This window comes from Corvus moneduloides, chromosome 3, assembly GCF_009650955.1.
Source record: "Corvus moneduloides isolate bCorMon1 chromosome 3, bCorMon1.pri, whole genome shotgun sequence".
NCBI lineage: Eukaryota > Metazoa > Chordata > Aves > Passeriformes > Corvidae > Corvus > Corvus moneduloides.
Window position 1 is genome coordinate 98091758 of NC_045478.1, and position 18646 is coordinate 98110403.

General features: G+C 44.0%; 1 protein-coding gene across 3 annotated transcripts; it reads left to right on the forward strand.

Annotated features, from left to right (window-relative positions):
• The first annotated feature begins 77 nt into the window (after positions 1-77).
• On the forward strand, positions 78-15853 carry UTP25 (UTP25 small subunit processor component). Of its 3 annotated transcripts, none has more exons than XM_032102890.1 (12): positions 78-542; positions 1761-1800; positions 3022-3271; positions 4022-4228; positions 6321-6409; positions 7756-8166; positions 9238-9457; positions 11482-11684; positions 12917-13099; positions 13745-13857; positions 14259-14504; positions 15307-15853. In XM_032102890.1, exons 1-12 carry the CDS (start codon positions 442-444, stop codon positions 15551-15553), a joined length of 2310 nt encoding a protein of 769 aa, XP_031958781.1. In that variant the 5' UTR covers positions 78-441; the 3' UTR covers positions 15554-15853. The 3 variants fall into 3 exon arrangements, 2 of the variants coding, with proteins under 2 accessions (XP_031958781.1, XP_031958780.1); XR_004238977.1 differs by lacking the exon at positions 78-542 and adding an exon at positions 553-1255 and having other exon boundaries at positions 14266-14504; positions 15307-15841; XM_032102889.1 differs by lacking the exon at positions 78-542 and adding an exon at positions 554-1255.
• The last annotated feature ends 2793 nt before the right edge of the window (positions 15854-18646 follow it).

Below are 18646 nucleotides of genomic sequence, written 5' to 3' on the forward strand. Positions count from 1 at the left end.
ACCTCCGCTCTGTCAGCCCGAGGCAGTGCCGGGGCCCGGGTTTGCGGTGCCCGCCCCGCTGCGAACACGCTGCCCGTCAGCCTCACCGCCGCTCCGGCAGCGGAAACGCGTCACCGCCCGCACCAAGCTCGGGGGCGCGGGGCGCAGCTTCGGGACAAGGTTGGTTTTGGACACAGTCTGGGACGAAGCGTTCCTTGCCGGTACTTGTGTTCCCCAGTGCGGTTCGCAGGCATAAACGCGCTCCCGGCACGACACACTGGCCGCCAGCGGCGGGGCGAGGCCGGCCCGTGAGCTCACCCCCCCCTCCGCCTCTCCTTCCAGCCGCCCGAGACCCCGCCTTCCCAGGGCACGACGCCCGCCCCGGCATCACCGGGCGGTGCCCGCCCCCGCCGTGCGACAGCGCAGCGCGCCGGGCACCCACGTGGAGCGGGCCGGGCCGGCATGGGCAAGCGGCGAGCCGGGCGGGAGCTGCTGCGCAGCCTGAGCAAGAAGCAGAAGAAGCACCTGCGGGAGTTCGGCGAGGAGCACCCGTTCTATGACAAGTGAGTGCCGGGCTGGGCGAGCCCGCGCGGGGCCGCCCCTGCCCCGCGGTTCGGTCCCGGGGCTGCAGGGCTGAGGAGCCCGGGCGACGGCCGCTCCCTGTCGTGCCTCCCCTGGGCTCCCGACGGAAGGAGGGGAGTTGCAGCTGCGTGGCGCACTGCCGCTCGTGAGCCGGGAATCGCGGAAGCGGAACGGGAGGCAGGAAATCGCGGCTCGGACTGACTTTCACCAAATGTAAACTCTTGTGGGAAGCCCCGAGGCTGGCACGAGGAGTGGGGAAGCGGCGGAGTGCGAGGTGGGCTCCCATTTTGATGCCAGGCCGGTCCCTTGGCTTGTCAGGGATCCAGCTTTCCCACTGTTTGCTCCGTGCCCTTTTCTGATGTCGGAGAGGGTATGAAAATAGAGCAGCGAAGATCTGTGTGACAAGAGCCATTCCCTCCTCGGCGGGATGCCCTTCTGTCAAAATGACCACCTTCCTTCTGTACCCCCGTGCAAACTTCTAAGGAAAGAGCTGCATAGTCCAAATGCTGTGCCATCTGTGCTGCTGCTGTAAAGCCTTTGGGAGCAGGCACACAGTGTTAAAGTTTGTTGTTTGGGTGTCCCCTGCGACCCTTCCGACGTGGGTTGGGATGGAAGGCCTGCTGGAGAGAATGTCCTGTGTGTACAGTGATGCTCAGTCCCACACAAGACTCTGCATCTTTTTGAAGGAGTTGAGGTTAGTTTAAGCCCAGCTTGTACAGTGGCTTCTTTGAAGAATTGCAGTCCCAACACTGGTTAGTTAATGCTGTTTTACCTTTAGTTTGTGTCTTTTTCCCACTTCACAGACCAATATTTAGCGCTAGTAGTCTCTGTCTCTGGTTAACTTTGTTACAAACTACCCTTCTAGCTGGATTCTTTTAGTTCCTTTTGAGACCTCATTTTCTGATTAAAGCATTTAATCACAGAGATTAAAGCATAAAGATTTTCCTTTAAAATTTTTATTGATAAGTTGTAATGCCTGAGCACTTAGGCTTCATGTACAGAGGGTCACATCACCTGAGAGGATGACCCTTAAGGGTCTTTTTTCTTGGGGAGACATGTGTGATGGTTTGCTTTTAAGCTTTCTTTTAACTTCTTTAAACTTGCATAACTAATCAATTCACTCTTCCCCTCATTTCTTTCATCCTGTGACATTTCTTTCATCATTGACAGAGTAAGATATTTTAGTGCTTTCTTTTCAGGGTTTCTGGAAGACCAGAAGCAACTCAAATATGTGAACTGGTAATGTATTTTTATTTCTTCCTTACTTTCATCTTTGTGTAGTTCAGTGAAGTGAAAAACTTAGCATTTCATGTTTCCAACTTATTCAGGTTGATTAAGTTGTTCCACTTGGAAAAACAGTATTTAGGAGAAAAAGATGAATGTGATTTTTGTGTGGCTCTGAATTGTTCTCTGTAATGTCTAACTCAAAACTGTAATACCATCAGAGGGCAGAAGCAGCAGGAAATAACTGCAGTTCTTAACTTTTTTTGTGTATTATTTAGTCACAGTGAAAATTAGATCGTGCTTTAAGTTGTTTTAATAATGTTGATAAACTTAGTGTTGCACGAATTAGGAGACATTTTCTTCTCTGTTGAACAAAGAAATATGTGAATACTCCTTCAAATTGCTAGTGCTTTACTTTTCTTTCAGTCAGGATTTCATAACCTCCTGTATCATCAGATTAATAAAAGATTTCAAAGTTTTAGTTTGGAAAAATTAATTACTCTGTTTCAGTTGTTTCCTTTAGCAATTTTGTGCATTAACATAGTATTTACCGATTTTTTTTTTTTTTTCCTTTTTGGGCTAAAAGGAGCTAAGAAAGGAGTAAATAGTGTTGTGTTGATACTCACAGTTTCACTACAGTTTTGGCTGTAATCTGGATATTGGTTTGTGCAAGCCCAGGACAGAACTGGCTCAAGTCTGGCTTGCTCACAGTGTAGAGCTGTACAGCTAAACCAAACCTGACCAACTACCTGGGGAACCACTGTCCACTGACAGCTATTTCACTTACCTTCTTGAAAGCCAGAAGCATGTCCAGCATGCTCTGTCCCTTGTATGGATGCCCTTCTACAATTTTCAATCTGTATGTGGTTTTCTTAGAAGATTCTAGTGCCAGGTCAGTCAGAGCCTTGCCTGTGGAGATCAAATGACCTCACTCAGCTGAGACTGAAAGCACTGGATTTTGTGATGCTCCAAGTCAAATTGGTGCAGAATGAGGTGCTTCAGTCTGTGTCCCAAGATGCTCTCAAAATCTAAATGGGGATATCCAGCATAATTATTGGCATAAAATGGTGGATTTTGAAAAATTCCACTTTTCTGTGGGTTCTATAGGTTTTCTATGGCATTTATGTAAGGGTTTCATGGGAGAGGGAAAACAGAGCCGTTAGAGGTGAGGGTATTTGCTTGCTGCTTAATAGGCTGTTACTGTTGTTGCTGTTACACTCGTGTTTTCCTTTCCAGTCTGAGGATTCTGATAAATCAAGTGCAGAAAGTGATTCAGAAACTGAAGTGGAACAGGTCTCTGGATATCATAAGCTCCTGGCTACCCTGAAGACCTCCCCTGAGTCTGAAAGCGAGGAAGAGGATGATGAAAGTGAATCAGAAGAACCTGAGGAAAGTGAGGCAGAAATGGACAGCGAAGGGTCCCAGGAGACTGGAGAAGCAGAGGGAGGTGAAGAAGATAAGGATGATGTTCCAGAGGAGGAAGAAGGTAGTTTTTCTTTTCCCATGCTTCTTTGGTAAATGTTGTTTGACTAACAAATGTTTTTAGCCAGGATCCTGCTGTAGACTGGCTGTTGGCTGGGTGCTCTTCTGCCTTGGAGACTCTGTTGCTCCATTGGCTTTGTGTGGGTGGGAGCAGCAGTTGCTGAAGGATTTAGCAGGGGAAAGGGTAGCTGTGCTCATTTTGCGCCAGACAGCCTGCTGCTGCTTCCTCAGATGTTGTTTGTGCGGCAGCACAGAGGAAATCCACATGGAGCAGCAGACCAGGGGTTCTCACCCACTCATGGGAGACACAAGCTGTTCTCTCAAGCAGCATCTGGCTTGGCTGTGCCACCGAGAGGAGGGAAAGGTTTGCCTCACAGCACAGGAAAGAATATGGAAATTGGAAGGAAACCGCCGCCTTTACAGCAAGGTATCCTCATTCATGAAGTCTGCAAAGAAATGCTAGGAGAGAGGAGTCAACTTTTTATCATTTTCAGTTATTTGGGGTCTTTGCAAACTAAAAGTTATATTCCCCAAATATGTTGCTTCTTTAATTTTTCTCTGGGGGACCACATTTTGTGTTATGTAACATTTGGCATCCTAGCCAAAAGTCATCGTTATGGTAGAATACAAAGCCTGCTTTTATCTTTTTTGATACAGTACTGGGAGAAAAAAATCAGTAGCTCAAAGGGAGCAACATCTACAGACAGTAACTTTTCCAGGAGAAAATAACCTGTTTCTTTCTAACCATTGACAGTCACAGACACAGCAGAGCAGGTACTCAGCCAGGAGCAGGCTGATGGCACAGATACCTCTTGTGACCCACGTCATGGAGTAATTGAGGAGTTTACTGATGTGAAACATGAATCTGAATTTAGCTTGGAAACCAATTTCATGGAAGAGGAGAGTGGAGATTGCAATGCAGATAAGAGAGACAGCAGTTCTTCACAAGCTCTTCCAGAAGGTAAAACAGTGTGTGTTTGTGTTTAGGGATCTGCCTTTAGAGGAGTATCTGTAAACATGTTTAAATTATCCAACACCCTAGCGATAGGCTGTATAGCTTCCAAGTTCTTCCACCACCTTATTCATTGTACTGCCCACATGTCAGCTGGTTATATAAGGGACCCTTAACACTAATGCAGATGTGTAGCTGAACCATTTGTTCTCTGTAGCCCCTGGGAACTGGGATTCGTGTGGGGTTTCTGCTATGACTGGTAAAGTTTGACATATTATCAAGAACTAGAAAAGTGTGTGGAGGGTGTTGTCTTGTTCTGCTGCTCTAATAGTCTTTTTAAAAGCCACTGTAATAAAAAGGGCTCTGCAAGCCTGCACTTGACTGTGGAAGTTATTCTTGGCACAAACAGCACAGGAGATAATCACAAAGCTGACCTGTGAGGGCATTCTTCACATCTCAGTGGAGTTAGAGGTCAGATTCTGAGCAGCTTAGAGCAGCCACAGTAATTTAGACAAATGCTCAGCGCCCTCAGAATTTTGAAGGTTATGCAGAGGAGTCTGACTGCACCAGGATCAGGAGAGTATGAAGCATCAGCAGAGCACATGTAGTGTCTTTTAAGGGTGTATCCCAGAATCTCACTGCACTGATAGATGCATCTGAGCTCCACTGTTGGAGTCGTCCCACCATATGTAACAAAATAACTGTGTTGCACGGGTGTGCGATCCTTCAGCGACATGGCACACACTGGCACTTGCACAGCTTCTGCTCAGATTTCATGCTCTGTGGCTTTAATATCAGATGGCGTCGTTTGAGAGAGAGAAATATGTTTGTAGCATCCCTAGTGATGCTGGCTTGTCATCTTGGAGCAGCAGCTGACATTAGATCTGGGAGGCAGCCTGGGTGATACATGAAATGTGTGGAAGCATCAAAGGGCCATGTGATAGAAAAAACAGCTCGTTCTTGTTACCATGAGAATATGACTTAGGCTGTTGGCATTGCATTTTAATGAGAATAGTAGCTCTCCAACTGCATGCTAAGTATCCTAACAGCTTTGTTCCACCTATAAATGATGCACTACTTCTCGGTGGGTTCTTGTAGCTTGGAAGTGTCTTTATAATCTATTGCAGAAAATGAGTCACCTAAGATAGCAGAAAGGGGATGAATTTCTGGTCCCAGGGTCACTAAAATTCCTGAAAATGCCTCCCATTACTCCCTCTACTTTATTGGGAAAATGCTGGAATCAGTAAAACAACTGAGGAGAGAGCCTGCAGTCCAATTAAGTGATATCCTGTTCATTTGTGTTTCTGGGAAGATTTTCTCAATTTTTTTTCAGTGTCATGATCAGTAAATGTCTTGACTTTTGCCTGGGTAACTTGTGTGTGGGGTGGATATTTGTTGGCAAGCACCAGTGTTCTCTAATTAGTTTTCTTTATGCAGTGAGTGCTGCTGTGCTGCAAGCAGGATACAGGGTTTGGCTTTCAAAACAAGCTTTGCATGTGACTTTGTGCGTGCCACTGTCTTTGAGTATAATATGATTTAACAGTTCTTTGCCTCTCCTTTCCAAAAAGAAATGCTGATTAGAAAAATCAGACTTTTTCTCACTTCAGGCAATTTTTGCCTCCCTTCGCCAAAACTCGCTTAATATTTCTGTGCTTTACTGCAAACTGTGTTCATATCACTGGCCAAAGCCCTGGGCAGAGCTGTTAGTAAATTAGGAGCAAGTTCTTGGGACTTTACTATTGACAGCCTTTTTCACCTGCAAGCAATGGACATGTCAGAGCTTAAGGCAAAAAATTGCCACTGTTTTCCACTACATACTGTTTTCCTGTCTAACATTTGATTAGTGCTTGAAAATTCTAGTACTTCCATAAGTGCTTCTTTTCATTTTAAAAGCAATCTGTCAAATCTGTTCTCTCTGTTCTTCGCAGAGAGAATTTGACAACCTTTCTCTCATCTCCAAGTGCTTTGAAATAACTAGTTTTAATTGTGGTGCTGGCCAGCATGGAAACTGCTCATCTCATTTGCAAATCCATTCTGCAACTTGATTCTACTATTAGCTGCAATAGTTCTCAGGCTGGTTTTTTGTTGTTGCTATAAATAGATCCATTTAAACAGCACATGGACAAAGAACTTGAAGATAAAGAAATAGAGAAGATGTCTTCGCTTCCTAAAACTTCAAGTCAAAGCCAGGTAATAATGTTTTGTAGCCATCCAGCGTTCCTAAAGATGCCTGGATTAAAATAATCCTTTTTTGTACAAGTGAAGTAGATTATAATTATTAGTAGTAGCTGTTGGCACTAGAATTATTGAGATTTTGTCGCTGTGTTGTTGTTGAACTGTTTTCTTCTTCACTTACTGCTGAGTAAGAGTTGAAATGTGAAGTCTGCTGTTTTGAAGGCATATGGTGACGCATCTGAAAAACATAGCTTTAGAGTTTGAGCTGTAGTCCCAAAACCTTGACTGGGGGTGGAAGCAAGGCTTGTTTCTGAGTGGTGATAGGACGATGCCAGGGATGTGCTCTGCAGCTGAACTTCTGAGGTGACCATGTACACTTTTAAAAGTACTTGTGATGCACTTTCACGTTCTTGCTTCAGGATGGCTCTGTCCCTGTACCCATTTACAAGCCAGTGAAGGGGAATTCATTACTTACATTGTTAATTCTGGCAGTAATATGTGGGTTACAGTACCAGAAAAGCGCCTCCTTCCTTGACAGAGAGTATTGGTTCTCAAAATACTCATTTTTAGGAAAACCTTTTCTTCATAACTTTTCCACATCTGATTTTGTTTTGGAGAGTTGCCTCCCATTCTGGTCAGCCATATGCTGGGTGACATTCATTGGAAGATATCCAATGGTTAGTTAGTCAGAGAGAAAGCTGTGATTTTTTTTATTTCTTTAATTTAATTTACTTTTTTGGCACATGGCCAAAATTACCAGTGCCACCTGAAGCAATGCATGATATATCTTCACTTAAATTGGTGTAGCTACTTTACAGGGACAGCTTGGGACAACTTGCATGGCAGAAGGCTTAAAGTTTAGAGTTTTCCTCTACTACACTGATAGCTGTTCAAAATCAGACAGACATCCAACAAGACTGCATTTAGCAACTGAATCACAGCTTCTGGGATTAGCCCTTAATGGGTTTATTTTCATCTTTAATCAAAGTATGTACCTCAGTGGGGCCAGTTGGTAAGCATAGTTGGACTCCAGGGTTCTCACCTTGTCCCTGGTTTGAGGCACTGGTTTGCTGAGTGGGTTAGGCAGAAAATTCCTCAATTTCCTCTGGCATGGGAACAGTTATAGACACATCCCTGCAAAACTTATCCAGATCTACAGAGCTGAAGTTCATTTATCCTGGTAGACTGTGAAAGGGATTGCATATTGAAAAAAAGGTTTCCGCTTGTATTATGAAAAGATAATTTCCTTAATTTCATGAACTTGACTAAAGTTGATATCACCAGCTGTGGTGATATGCTTTCAAGTGTGCAGGGTTTGGTACATATGACTCCTCAGCGCTGTTGACTTGGTTTTTTTTCAGTGGCCAAGGGTGGGTCAACTAATCTTTTCTTCCACTTTGGAGAAACATAAAACTTTGAAAGCAGACAAAGAAGTTGATGTGAAACAGCTTCATCTCCACAAGCCTTTGGAATCGACTTGGCCAAAAGTGAATAAACAATTTCTGTCCTCAGTGGACAAACCAAGCGATTCCCCTTTTACCCCGTTACAAAGAGAGCTCTTCTGTATCATGAATTCGTACCGGGACTTGCTCTATCCAGAAAGAAATGCTTTAACAAACGGAGAAGAAATCCGGCATGCTTACTGCCTGCATGCCCTGAACCATGTCCTCAAGGCCAATGCCCAGGTGCTCAGCAACAACACCAAACGGAGGGACCGAAAGCCAGGGACTGACACCGATGACTACAGGGATCAGGGGCTCACTAGGCCTAAGGTAAGAGAGCTCTGATTCCCTCGTCCCCACCCTGGCTGCTCAGGCCATACAAACATCCTGGTAGTTTATCCACAAGTATTTCTGTTGCTGCTCTCTCAGGTGATGTGTTCCTGGGCATGTGCTTTTCCACATCCCTTTATCGTGCCTGGAGGTTGTCTTCCGTGGCCAGGGCAAATGCCCTGTGAGAAGCAGTGAGCTCAGGGTTGTTAGCCAGCCTGGTTTTGTGCCAAGCCATGAGTTTGACTTATCTCTTTGTTTGTCCCCCTACCACCACAGTTGGACAGGTTTTCCTGCATCCCTGTCTAAATCTGCCAGTGCAGACAGGTGCCTCCACATCAATCTTCAGTATCAGTGCAGGTAGTGGAGGCTGTCACCCAGTGTGGGACGTGCCAGGAATTTTTTTGTCCTTAGGCAGTTGTAAGGACTTGTCTGCATGAAAGGAACTTTCTGTATCTGGGAGTACCTCAGGGAATCCCAGCCCCATTGTCAAGGCCAGCTGTCGTAGTTGGGGGAGTGGGCCCCAAACCAATCCTAGCTGGATTCACAGCAACCTCTAGTTGATAGCTAGGTGGATTCAGCTATGGCAGCCTGTCACCAGCGTGCCAGCTGCCTGTTGAGCAGTTCCAGAGTTGGCTTTCAGTGTTTGCTGCATGCCTGGCAAATCTTTGGTTTCTATGTTGACTCCCCCATTAGCCATTTATATTTTGGAGTTCTGTGCAGAGACTATTGCCACCCATCCAAGAGCCAGCTCTTGACCTTGTCCCTGTGTCACAGGAACTCTTGCTTGCCTGGGGGTTAGGGAGGACAGGAGCACGTGCTTAGTTTTCAGTTCTGCTGTACTGGTACCCTGAGTGAGCTGGGAAACCAGGCTGAGCTGCTGGCCACTACCAATTCAAGAGCCCACTGCATCCCAGTGCATCTTCCCTTGCTGCTGCTTGTCAGAATGGCTTTGTTTTGATGGCTGGGATGCTCCATGGGGGCAGATCCAAGCCAAAAGTTTAATTAACATACAGTTAACAGCGAGTGTTCACATTTTATGGGTTATTCTCTTGTAATGGTTGATCTGCACAGGTACTGATGATAGTGCCCTTCAGGGAATGTGCTCTGCGGATTGTGCATGCTTTCATCAGTCTTCTCGAAGTGAATGACAAGAAAAAAATAGATGTAAGCAATAAAAAGCGCTTCAAAGGGGAGTTTGGCTCTGACCCAGAAGAGAAGCCCCCCAACCTGAAAAGACCTGAAGATTATGAAGCCATCTTTTCTGGCAACATTGATGACCACTTCAGAATTGGTAAGGACCTACTGAACTGATGATTTTTAGCTTGTAAAAATCAGGACTGCTAAGTAACAAATTCTTCCCAAATGCCTAGGAGCTATCAGGGCTGGAAGTTCTGGTGAGACTCTAGGCTGTGTGGTATTCCTGCTGGTTTTGTACTGACAACTTGGATTTTTCTGAAAATCTTTATTGCCTTGCCAGAACTTAAAAAGGAAGAGAAAATAGAAAAGTAATTATTTTCACAACAAGTTCAGAATCATTTAAAATGCAACGACAGCTTTATTCTAGCAGGACTGCCCACACCTCATTTTCAAGATAGCCTTGATTATGCAGCAAAGTCTTTTCATGTTATGAAAAAAAAAAATCTTTTGGGTTTAATTAGCGGGTTCACAATGTCTCTTGTAATGGCTGGAACAAAATTAAAGCTCAATACTGAGCAAAGCAGTTTTCTGCTGTGCTTCCCATGGTTTTCATGAAAGCAAATGGGTAGCCAGCAAAGTAGGAGTGTTGGACAAGCAGAAAATTTGAGACTGTTTCATAATATTGTAGTCTTAATCCTGTTTAGTAACTCAGTATGCAGAGAACTAGCTAGTGGCTTGGTTCCTGGAGCTGCCAAGGTGAGAAGGCAGTTTTTCTAACTTAACTTGGCAGATCAGAGGCTTTTGAAATACTGCACCTTGAAGGATAAATTGGCACCCCAAGAAATGTAATGATGCAGTGGAAGATGTGAGCAGGTCGCACTCAGTCTTTCCTTCTTCCCCAGTGAATATCTCTCAGGCTGAAAGCATCTTACTTTCAGTAGCATAATAATTTTCCTTTCAGTCCTCTCCCATACCACACTCTGCTTGTTCCACTTACTAAGTGTTAAGAAATGATTGAAGAAACTTTCAGTGCTGTTAACTCGCAGAAGCAAATTATAGAAGCAGAATAATTTCTCTTTCTTACTGTGCTGCACACCCTGTTACTTCTGCACAAAGATCTAATTTAAAGCACATTTGTTATGTCTTACTGAAACCACCACTCTTTCACATTTTTAAACAGAAAAAAGACTTGATGTTTCTAAACTGTGTATATGCTGTGACAAGTGATATCTTCTTCTTGGAAATTCAACCAATTGAACCTTTCTTCTTTTTCTTTCTTTTTCCATTTTTATGGGTTGAAATAGACAGCAGGAGGCATCCCTACTGCTGTCTCTGAAATTCTTGGAAGGGTCTTCTGCTGTACCCGTGATACCTGCCTTCACATGGACAGGGAGAGACGTTGGAGAGACTTTGTTGGGCAGATTGAAGGGGGTGGTTTGAATGTGGTCTGGACTAGCTGGATTTTTAAGACCAGAAAACTGTGGGTTCTAGAAATACTAGAAAAACATGTAGTTATGACACAAACTCCTTTGATTCCTTCCCTTTCCTGTCTATAACATGAGAGGTGATGCATCAACTGGTTTAGAATGTACCCTGCAACACGTGGTGTGAGAAGCAGTGGAGGTGCAAGAGTGGTCATGCCTTTGATCATTGTAACATGAAGAACCTCGTCCTTTGTGGTTTAGTAGCAAATCTTTCAGCCCTATGAATAAAGGCAGTTGCTAGTCAAGAGATCCACCCCAGAACTTTCATGACAGGTTAAAATAAGTTACTGTAATACCCAAAGGCAGAGACCAAAGTTCAGAATTTAAGGAGAAAGGAGTAGTTAATTTCTGCATTTTTTTTCTTAAGTTGTTCAGTCTCCTCATTCCCCTGTTCAGCAGAAACTCACGAACAATATGTTTCAGTTAAAAATTTTTGTTCGGATTATGGAAAATCTTAATAATACAGAAATGCTTTGCCAAACTTCATGAAAATTTTCCAAATGCCTGTCGAAGGGGGGTAGGGTGGGTAAGCACTTTTTGGGGAAGGGAGAGTTTCAGCTGGATTAGTTGTGTCCAGCTATATTCATCAGTGTGGGCAGAGGAAATGGGGGGAATCACTGTTCCAGAGCCTGCTGGAAGAATGTGGTTGATAATTGATGTTAACTGAGACACTGCTCTTGGTGTTGTTGGACAGGGGTTGCGATTCTGCAGAAGAGCATGAGGCTCTATGCGCCCTTCTACTCCTCAGACATTATCATTGCCTCTCCCCTGGGCATCAGGACCGTCATTGGCGCTGAGGGGGAGAAGAAGAGAGATTTCGATTTTCTGTCATCAATAGAAATCCTCATAATTGATCAAGCAGACATTTACCTGATGCAGAACTGGGAGCACATTCTGGTGCGTTTTCCATATATGTGTTCATTTTTGTGCTGGGCTGGGTCTTGCTGGTCTGATGTTACTCAGTTTTGGCAGTGAGCAGCATTGCTGGTTTTTACTGACTTGATTCTAGACATGGATGTTTGTTTCTTTTCCTCCCTCCACCCTGATATTTTCCTTATACTAAGAATATTCTTTCTGCAGATTTTGGTAGTATTCAGGACATGTTCTCTCTAAAACTTTGTTTGGTGCTTTAGTAGTATATTTCATCAGAGGTGTTTTTTGGACAGTTTTAATTACCTTGCAGCATGAGGTAATGATGGTTCCTTTAATCACATCTGGGAGAAGTTATGCCAGCTGTCTGACTGCCCAGTGTCTCAGTCAGATTGCAGCCATGTGAGGAATCTCTACAGCCTAATTCAGGTTTTCACAGAAAGCAAGAGGAGCTGCCTCTCGTCTCCACTGACTGCAGAGGTACTAAGCATTAGTCATGTCCAGAGTTAAACAGTATGAAGGGCTTCCTGTACATTTTATGAAAATAGAGCTCTTGGGGTTGTGGCAGGTCTGCAGCAGTACCCCTGCTTTTCAGCTTTTGGTTAGTAGAAGTTTTCAGGGTTGAAATGGTAGGGTTTTATTTTCCACGTAAAAACACCTCAGAGGTACCTGGACCAGATGTTTTGACTACATGATGTCACTAGGCATTTTGGATGAGTCCAGAAGATCATCTTTCCTCAGGAGTCCCAGAAAGGGCACTTGAGCCTACACAATATCCAAGGAATGAGTCCTGGAGCCTGCTTCCCATTTTTCCCTTTAGGTGCAACTGCCTGCCAAGTGGTGGCAGGGATGCCAGTCCTAGGCATCATTCCCTGAGGGCAAAATGCAGTGAATTTCTTCAAACTTTCTCTGAATGTGATGAGAACTGAGCTGTGCTTGGGCTTCTTTTAGCTCAGAAACCTTGGGCACATTGACTTTTAATACAAACAAATCCATTGTGCTTGCCCCAGGAGAAGACTGGAAGGAAAGGTTACTGTTCCTGATGACTAAAGAGATGGTAGCTTTCAGTTCTGTGGCAGGAAATCAAGTAAATTGCTCTTGCTGTGGTCAATAAATTCCAGACAGTGGTGTCTTGGGAGATGCTGGATGTTTATATTCTGTGCTGCCGTGCTGGCCCCTGCCCTGTTCCCCACTGCAGTTAAGGCTTTTGCAGGCAGTCAGGGATGCCAGCAGTGATGTGTCTCCATCTGTCTGTGCAGCACCTGATGAAGCACATTAACCTGCTGCCTCTGGATTCCCACGGGGTGGACTTCTCCCGGGTGCGGATGCTGAATCTCAACAACTGGTCCAAGTACTACCGGCAGACGCTGCTGTTCAGCGCTCTCCAGGACCCCCAGATTAACTCTGTCTTCAACAAACACTGCTTCAATTACGCTGGGCAGGTGAGTTCACAGAGGAGCTGGAATGCTGGTGGGGAAGGGAGGGAGAGAGGAACACGAAACCCAACATGAGGAAAAATTCTGTAACTCAGTTGCTGAAAGACTGTGCGTGCCTATCATTTCTCTCACCCAAATGTTTCAGTCTGCATCTCCATGACACTGCATACTTTGCCAGAGGTATGAAGAACTGCTCCTCATGCAGTGATGCTTATTTGATACTTTTCTTTCATAGTAGCTGCTGTCTCATGTCAGAAATGGGATTTTGGTTTTTTAATTTGACAGTCTCAAGTTATCTTGTTTTATATTTTTTGTTGTTAAATGGAGGGTTCATCTGCTTCCTTTTTTTTATCTCCTACTGTGTAAGATGCATGAACTGGTAGTATTTTGAAAGAAACAGGAAAACTAAAAACTTTAGGAGACCATCTCAAATATATAGGATTCAGGGCATAAGCAGTCATTGTGTATTTAACAGACCTGGTTTGTGTACCATGACTGTAGTTTTGTATTGGAGCTTTCTTAAAAACAGCCTTGTGCACTGGTTTTCTTAAAAACAGCCTTGTGCTGTCAGATGTGAGCTGCAGAAAGCTGGCTGCAGTGTGCCTGCCTTTGGAATGCTGCTGCCCTAAACATCCCACTTCCTTCTCACAGGTTGCTGTCCGCAACATGCCACTCACTGGCTCCATCAGCCATGTTGTGGTCCAGCTTCCTCATGTTTTTCGGAGATTAGAAGCTGAAAGTGTAACTTCTGTGATAGACTCAAGGTACTGTGTGTCTCAGGCTGTGCCCCAGTGACTGCGATTTCGGGTTTAGTGGAGTGTACTGCAGAGCACACTGTGGGTTCACCACAGCAGTACATCTTCATTAGTCCTCAGGTGTAGGCTGGGCTCTGCACAGGTGGAGGGGAGTAATGGCCTTCTCCTTGCCAAAGGCACTGGAGAATATAATCTGAGGAAGAAATACCAGTCTCTACCAGAATTGTGTAGTGCTGGTAAAGCCTTTTATCTCCTACACATGTAGAAATCCTGTGAAGTTAAAAGAAAGACAAATGTAGTGAAAATCTTTGGTAGTCTGTTGTTTGATGATATTCCTGTTTGAGCTCATATCAGTATTGGGAAGCTGAAGTTTAACTCTGGTTAAAATGTATTTATTTTTTTTAACTGAGGTTTCAGTTTTTCATTGACAAAGTTCTGCCCGAGTACCGCGATGCCATCATGTCCCACACGCTCATTTACGTCCCGTCGTACTTCGACTACGTGCGCCTTCGAAACTACTTCAAGAAAGAGGACCTGAATTTCACTCACATCTGTGAATACACTAAAAAGGCTGCTGTCTGCAGAGCAAGGCGCTTCTTTCTCAAGGGAGAGAAGCAGTTTTTATTGTTCACCGAGCGTTTCCACTTCTACAAAAGGTGAATTGTGGATCGAGTTTTCCCTCTGAGTTGCGTGTGTGCTGTTCTGAAGGTAGAGTCTGACCTTAGTCATAGATGGGCTCTGCTGCTTTTCGAATCTGTTGGATCCCTCTGAGGACTTCTTTGACTGAAATAAGAGCTGTTAAGTTTACTGTCAAGTTTTTGCCTGTTGTCAGCAGTCCCTTTGCAGAGACTTTATTATTTTGTTAGGAGCAAAGCTTTATTCAGGGAGGTAAGTGCTGCCAAGTCCCAGTGATGTCAGGACAGGGTGATACAGCCTGCAAATGGGATTCATTGGGCCTTTTATTTGTGTTCATCTGTGCCACAGTAATTGCATAAAATTTTGGAAGGAGTATGTAATTGGTTCAATAATGCAATACAGCAAGCTGAGGCCACTTGGAAAATTTGGTACATCCTGACTGGAGCTGTTTACAAGTTCCTAATGGAACAGGATTTTTTTCTACTAGCAGATGTTTTGGCAAATACGAAAAATTTCATGAGGCCTGATCTGGTCAGTCTTCACTGTATTACAGTCCAAGCTGAAGAGGCTGACTGCTTCATAAATTGGTGGTGGTTGGTACTTCAGAGGAAGCCATTGTGCCTGGCAGTGTTAGATTTTCCCCCTAAATTCCACTTCTCTGTTTAGTCTTCAGTCCATGACACAGGGTTTGTAAAGTTGAGCTACAGCTGATGTGCACTGAGGTTCATGGAAATTGGAAGACCTGATAGAGGATTGATGTTTTAACATGCATATTTTGTAAAATTTGCAACAAATTTGTCTGTTTGTTTTTTTCTACTACAGGTATACAATAAAAGGCATTAGGAACCTAATTTTCTATGAGTTACCAACATACTCCCACTTCTACAGTGAGATTTGTAACATGCTGAAGGCCACAGACAGTGGGGTGGATGCTACCTGGACTTGCACTGTGCTCTACTCCAAGTACGATGCTCAGAAATTGGCTGCAGTGGTTGGCATAGACCGCACAGCTCAAATGCTACAGTCCAAGAAGAACGTGCACCTCTTTGTTACAGGAGAAAATGATTAAGTGATCCTACAGACTGGGTGATTGGATGGACCTGCATTTTGCTCCTAATGCAGATTTTTATATTGCTTTTTAAAAAAGTGTTAAGCTTTTTACTTCCTTTTGTTAAATATTCTGTTGAAATTGTTCATATAGTATTAAATTTTGTATTTCAGTACTCTGCCCAACAAGAAATGAAGAGTGTCATTCAAAAAAGCAGGGCTTAGGGGGTGTTTTCTGTGTAGAAACAAAATCAATCCAGAACTATTTTTCTTGTATGTTAAAAAACTCATGGGTCAGTAAAGATTCATGCAGTGATAAATAGCTTTTGATTGGACTGTTTCATTTCATTTTTAGGTGTAGCAAACTCACCTTCTTTTCTCGAAGGGAAGTTTTTCCTCTTGTCTAGGATAAGAAAAATGCCCAAGTATTTAATGAGTCACTATTCTGTAAGCCTACACAAGGGAGCTGCAGGCAGGGCTTCTAACACAAGTGTGCTGCTGAATGAGAGTTGCTTCCAGCTGACACTTGTGAGAATCCTTAAATGTGCTTGGGTAGGAGCTATGGTTTTGTGTTTTTCCTGGAGTGACCTAAATATCTCTGCCTCCTGTTTCCAACAGACCCTCTGGCTGTTCAGTTTTACCAGGGATAAGTACAAAACCAGGGGATTTGCAGTTGCAAATGCCCATGGTCTGGTATCTCACACCACAGGTGGAGGTGAAGTGGTTGGTTTGTCTGGTTTTTCCTCCTGATGGTTGCATATGGAGAACAGGGAAGCATCTTGGTACTGCCTTTTTCTTCTTCCAGGAAGCTAAGTCTACTTTAAAGGGAGCTAAAAGTAGAGGGATTAGTTTTTGTAAGCACGTGCTAGAACTGCAGGAAGATTGTTCTCCAGAGGGACAGGTGGGCCCTGCATCAGCCCAAATGCAAGAAGGAAACACCCATCCTGTAATAAGCTTGTCTAGGAGGCTTAAGTAATAAGACCAAAGTGAAATACCCTCCTTGAGGCACATAATTTCTGCCAATTTTTGTCATATTTCTGATTCCTATATTCCTCAAAGGCTGTGAACTTGAGTAGTTATCATTTAGTAGACGTGAAAACCCATGCAGTTTCTTGCTTTGCATTTTAAGTAATGCTGTCTATTAATTTTACATACCTCTGCTGTAGCACACAAGAATTAAGAGCCCGAGCAAACTTTTCCTGGTGGACACCTGTCTCCTGTACAGCACAGAGCAGCAGTGGCAATCAAGGATTTTTATTGCATGGCCCAGGCTGGATGTGGGAGAATTATGGCTGTGCCTAGGAAAACAAGTCCACAAAATAGGATTAAGGAATTTCCTTTCTACACCGGATGTACTTAGCAGAGATAATAGCTGACCTCTGAGGAAGCTAAAGTGGGATAGCTGCTTAGGGAGATAACATGAGGCAGTGCAGCTCCTGTTTAAAGAAGCAGCAAGAGTTTTGTACCACAGTCTTAACTCTGCAAGGATTTTTCTGCCCACACTGAAGTTAAAAGCAAAGTGCCTTCATGGGAGGAAGGCCAAACTGTAGACTGAGGCAGTCATGATTTTTTTATCAACTACCTGGGTTTGTTCCTAAGACAAGCATGCTTTGAAATTTGAAATGTATATATACCAGTGTCACATTTCTGATGTTGATTTCTAATTATAACTCTTGCTGATTGCCAAAGCAGAAAATGCCTCTTCACTGCCTTCAGTAGGTGCACAGAGCCTTGGAGAGCTCATGTATGAGGTTTTTGTGCTCTGACAAATTCTTGCTTGCCTTAGTAGGGAGCCTCATCAGCCAGCACTGATCCTAGGCAGGGATTCTGCCTAGGGGGCTGCAGTAGTGACTCAAACAGGTTTGCTGATATGGGGAGCCCTTCTCTGTACTGGTGTGAGTGTCCCTTTTTTATCATCTTAAATAATTCCCTGGTGCAGGGCTTTGTCCAAGAGTGGTTCCAGAGACAGTTACTGGGAGGTGGTGAGCACCAAGATCAGAGTTTGGCCCATTCTGGATGTGTGTTCATGGACACAAATGCTTTGTTTGCTGGGACAACTGCTGGCTCCAAATGAGTTACTTCAGAGCTCATCTTCCTGGTGATAATGTGGCTTTCAGAGATGAATTTCTGTGGGAACACTAAGTTTTAGAAATGAAATTTTAAAGGGTTGGGGTTTTTTTAATTATTCAACACTAGTTCAAATTCTGACACAAATGGAATAAGAAAGGCATTAGCAAATACAATATTTTGCCTCTTTTTACTTGACAGCATGCAGTCTCTGCAGAGTGAGCATTTTGCCATTTTTTCCGCCAAAATGCACTAATGATGAGTAATTACTCATCTTTAGAAAGCAAATGTAAAACAAAATCCTGTTCATTTTGACCTCAGTACCATGTCTTCGTGGAGGTGATGGTGTTCTTAAGAATCCATTTTTTGGTCATTGTTTCAGGAGGATGTCAGAGCACTGACAGCTAATCCTGTATTCTTGGGAAATGTGCTGTACCATAGCATAGAGCCGACTGCCTGTTCCCTGCCCTAACACGCAGTGGTGCCGAAGCATTAGCACCTAGCTTTGGGAGATTCAAACCCAAGGGTAAAAACAACTGCTGTTAAGATGTTAAACAAGAATTTCTTCTTAGCATCTCCTGCCTCAGGAAATTCCTAAGGAAATCCTACCAATGGATGACCAAGAGAAAGACATACCTGTCTCTGTAGGAAGACTGTTCTTGCAGCTAATGAGTTCATGTTCTAATGGATCATTTTTTCACTAGCAAAACCTAATCAGGGTAAGAGGTCTTTTACATTTTGTTGCTCCTTTCAAAGATGACCAAAAGGCAATTTTTTTTTCTCTGAAAATGTGTCTGCAGGATAGGAGCCAGCCTTCTGCTACTGCCTGTATTAATGTGGAGGAGGGAGGGAAAGGTGACTTCGGGACAGTCTGTCTCCATGCTGGAGAGCTGCCTCCTGTGAAGAGGCAGGTTGTTGGTTTTGCAGTAGTTATTCGGAAACACGGGACGAATCACATCAGAGAGGAACTGGAGCATTCCTGTTAACAACAGCAGAATTAACAATTACTTTACAGCTGTGCTGTCACAGGCTGCCAGGGTTTCTCAGC

What these genes read in the sequence shown, in the direction of transcription:
- UTP25 (XM_032102889.1), top strand. Translation starts at nt 1,065, where the DNA reads ATGCTGTGCCATCTGTGCTGCTGCTGTAAAGCCTTTGGGAGCAGGCAC. An exon ending in ATCTTTTTGAAGGAGTTGAG is followed by an intron (nt 1,256 to 1,760) that starts GTTAGTTTAAGC and finishes CTTTCTTTTCAG; the next exon opens with GGTTTCTGGAAGACCAGAAG. An exon ending in TGTTCCAGAGGAGGAAGAAG is followed by an intron (nt 3,272 to 4,021) that starts GTAGTTTTTCTT and finishes AACCATTGACAG; the next exon opens with TCACAGACACAGCAGAGCAG.